This window comes from Macrobrachium rosenbergii, chromosome 10, assembly GCF_040412425.1.
Source record: "Macrobrachium rosenbergii isolate ZJJX-2024 chromosome 10, ASM4041242v1, whole genome shotgun sequence".
Classification (NCBI taxonomy): Eukaryota; Metazoa; Arthropoda; class Malacostraca; order Decapoda; family Palaemonidae; genus Macrobrachium; species Macrobrachium rosenbergii.
Window position 1 is genome coordinate 69,871,832 of NC_089750.1, and position 2,875 is coordinate 69,874,706.

Genomic DNA, 2,875 nt, shown 5'->3' on the forward strand with positions numbered 1-2,875 from the left:
TATTGCTCATTTGCATATAAACTGCATAAAACCGCTAAGAAATCGAAACAAATGAACAATATCAAATCAATGCCATAAAATCTCATGCACTCGACAAGACAACTAGGCAAATGGTAAATAACCAAATGCCTTTGTAATGAAATACAGATTCGACTTCACGTCAATAAAAGCTGCATATTGGTCGAAGACATTAAATGCGCAGGGTGAGATTGCAGTCTAATAGCCAAAGCTCTTGTTCTTTGTTTCGAAGGAAGCTGATCTCTGTACTAGGCTCTTGGTTTTCTAAGTCAGAGACCGCAGTCGATCTCCTCGCGGTTAGCAGAGAATGGAACAAATTCTTCTAGTGAAAGAACAATTCTGTAAACATAACATTACATTATACAGATACCTGGATTTACGCTGACTCACACATTATGTATTATGTAACCGATTATGTACAATATGGACACATATAGCTTGATATTTGTTTTCATTTTTCCTTTGACTTTCAATATTTTGTCACACACCGTCATAAGGAGCGTATATTTCTATTCCCCATATGATTCCGATGGAGTGGTAATTCCAGGTTTCATTTTGTGTTTTAAGAACGAACATGCGCACCTACCATACGTTTTCAACAAGACCGAATATACCTTTGTATACCCGATAGTTAGAGACAACAGTAACTTAACCAAACGACTATAGGCCTACACCCCAAATCAAGAAACGGTCTCCACAGTAACTGATCTCCTAAGCAGGGTGCCATCTAGCGGCGGAGGTTCGCTGACGCCGCAGTCAGAGACGACGCTTCCCTTCCTAATGGCACCCGTCTGAGGGCCCGGGTCCTGGACTACTCCGTAGGATCTGTAACCGTTGGGCGATTGGCTCTGGGGAAGGTCAGAGTGGAGCTTGCACATCTGGAAAGTGGGGAAAAAGGTTGTGATGATCTGAAAAAAGTTATCGAAGACAATAGTAAATGCAGAAAGAGAAGATCAATCATTAGAAGAGGAAAACAGACAAGTTAATAAATTAATAAATAAAAATATTTATATTTAAATTATTAAAACAAAAGGTTCTAATTCCACAACACCCTCAGGGATACACTGCCTAATCACACAGACACTGTCCAATCTAACCCAACCCCACTGCCGTTAGTTCAACATAGGCCTATCCTACCTCGAAAGGAAGTCCCTTTTTCTGGTAGGCTTTGACGTAGTAGTCCGTGAAGAGGATCTGAAAGACGAGGGCCATAGCTCCCACCCAGCGGGAGAGCTCGGGGGGCACGTTGCACTCCAGGAAGATCACAGGCTTCGTGGAAAATGCAAAGTTAATCAATAAACAAGATATCAGCATGAGGCCAGAGAGAAATACATGTAATAAAACTATGCTTTAAGCCTCCTATGTTTCTATTCACAATTTTTTCTCCTTCTTTGGCCCCATTGTACACAGTGGCACTATCTCCTTATTCCACTGCTTGGGGTTTTACTTTGTGTTATCATTAAAAAGTTGTTATCATTTTGATTTGATTGTAATGAGATGTCATTAAACCTGGAAATTAGATACTGATGCCGTGAGATCCTTAAGTTCAAGAATCTCAGCAGTTTTTCATTTTGTTCATGAAATACATAATAACTTGACATAAATAATACAGCCGCTGTAACGTGCTTCAAGTATGACAACATTAACGATAAACTAGTACAAAAACAACAGAGAGAGAGACAGACACACAAATTACTGCCGTCATATACGTTTCTTCTATCTCACGCTGGTTAAATCATTTTAAAAAAGTAACTGGCCTAAGGCTATTTATTGACCCTAAATGTAATCATCATAAACTTGCGTTCCCTCTAATTAGCTTTTCACGCACTTGGCGCCCACATATCGGGCAAAGAAAGACTTGCGGACTGAAATCATGCACATAAATAACACCAGGTTACAGAACTGATCATGGGATAGGGATAAAATGAATACTTGAGAAGGAACTCGTCAGAAACTCACCACAAAGGAGTGTATGAACATCGCGACGAACTGCACCATCTGAATGGTAGTGATGTACTTCTTCCACCAGAGATATGGACGGATTCGTGGTCCCATGGCTGCCAGGAGGTAGTACGAATACATGACGACGTGCACGAATGAGTTCAAGAAGCCCATGAAGGTAGCGTGGCCACCTGGTGGATAAAAAACGAAAATATTTTGGACGGGAGAAATATGCTACCTTCCTGGGTATGTTTGCATAAGAAAGAAGATTGTGAATAATGAAAATATATTTTTCTATTTTGTGGCATTTTGAAAAATTCCGTTTGATTAGTTAGTTATTTGTAAGCCATCAGTTAGCGTTTCAACGCAACAAAGCGATGTTTTCAACATAAATTTTGTTACTCAAGCAGACAAATCATTGTTGTAACATTATTATGTTTGAGTCAGTCTGTCCATTAAAAGGATTACCAATATTTTCATTTTTTTTTTTTTTTGTACCTAGTAAATCTTCTAGTGCTCCAGTATCGTCTGACGGTGTTTTCCGATGATAAATCATGCTAGAACCGCGAATTGTTACCTACCAGGCTGGTATCGAAGCCCAAACCAGGTGCTAACTGGCATCAGAGCGTGGTGACTGACGTGAAGGAGTGAGATGTGGTCATACTTTTTGTGCACCACGAAGAATATCTGATAAAAGGAAAAAAATGACACTTTTTTTTTAAATAGCTATGGTATCACAGCTGCTAAAGTCATCTGTGTCGGATATATTTAACTCATTTTATTTTAATGAATAGTATATATATACATATATATATACATATATATATATATATATATATATATATATATATATATATATATATTCTCCTTTAGCATTTTTTAACGCAAATACACGTACGTTCATACAGACCAAAAG

The 2,875-nt window shown here is 38.4% G+C and overlaps 1 protein-coding gene across 1 annotated transcript in view; it reads right to left on the minus strand.

Annotated features, from left to right (window-relative positions):
* Nucleotides 1–374: 374 nt before the first annotated feature.
* Nucleotides 375–2,875, minus strand: part of LOC136842362 (very long chain fatty acid elongase 7-like) — a 5,068-nt gene continuing 2,567 nt past the window's right edge. The window contains exons 4-7 of the mRNA XM_067109620.1: nucleotides 2,541–2,646; nucleotides 1,978–2,150; nucleotides 1,156–1,287; nucleotides 375–896 (exon numbers count right to left, since the gene is read on the minus strand). Coding sequence (XP_066965721.1) covers nucleotides 699–896; nucleotides 1,156–1,287; nucleotides 1,978–2,150; nucleotides 2,541–2,646 — 609 coding nt within the window. The 3' untranslated portion in view covers nucleotides 375–698. The remainder of the gene's footprint in view (nucleotides 897–1,155; nucleotides 1,288–1,977; nucleotides 2,151–2,540; nucleotides 2,647–2,875) is intronic.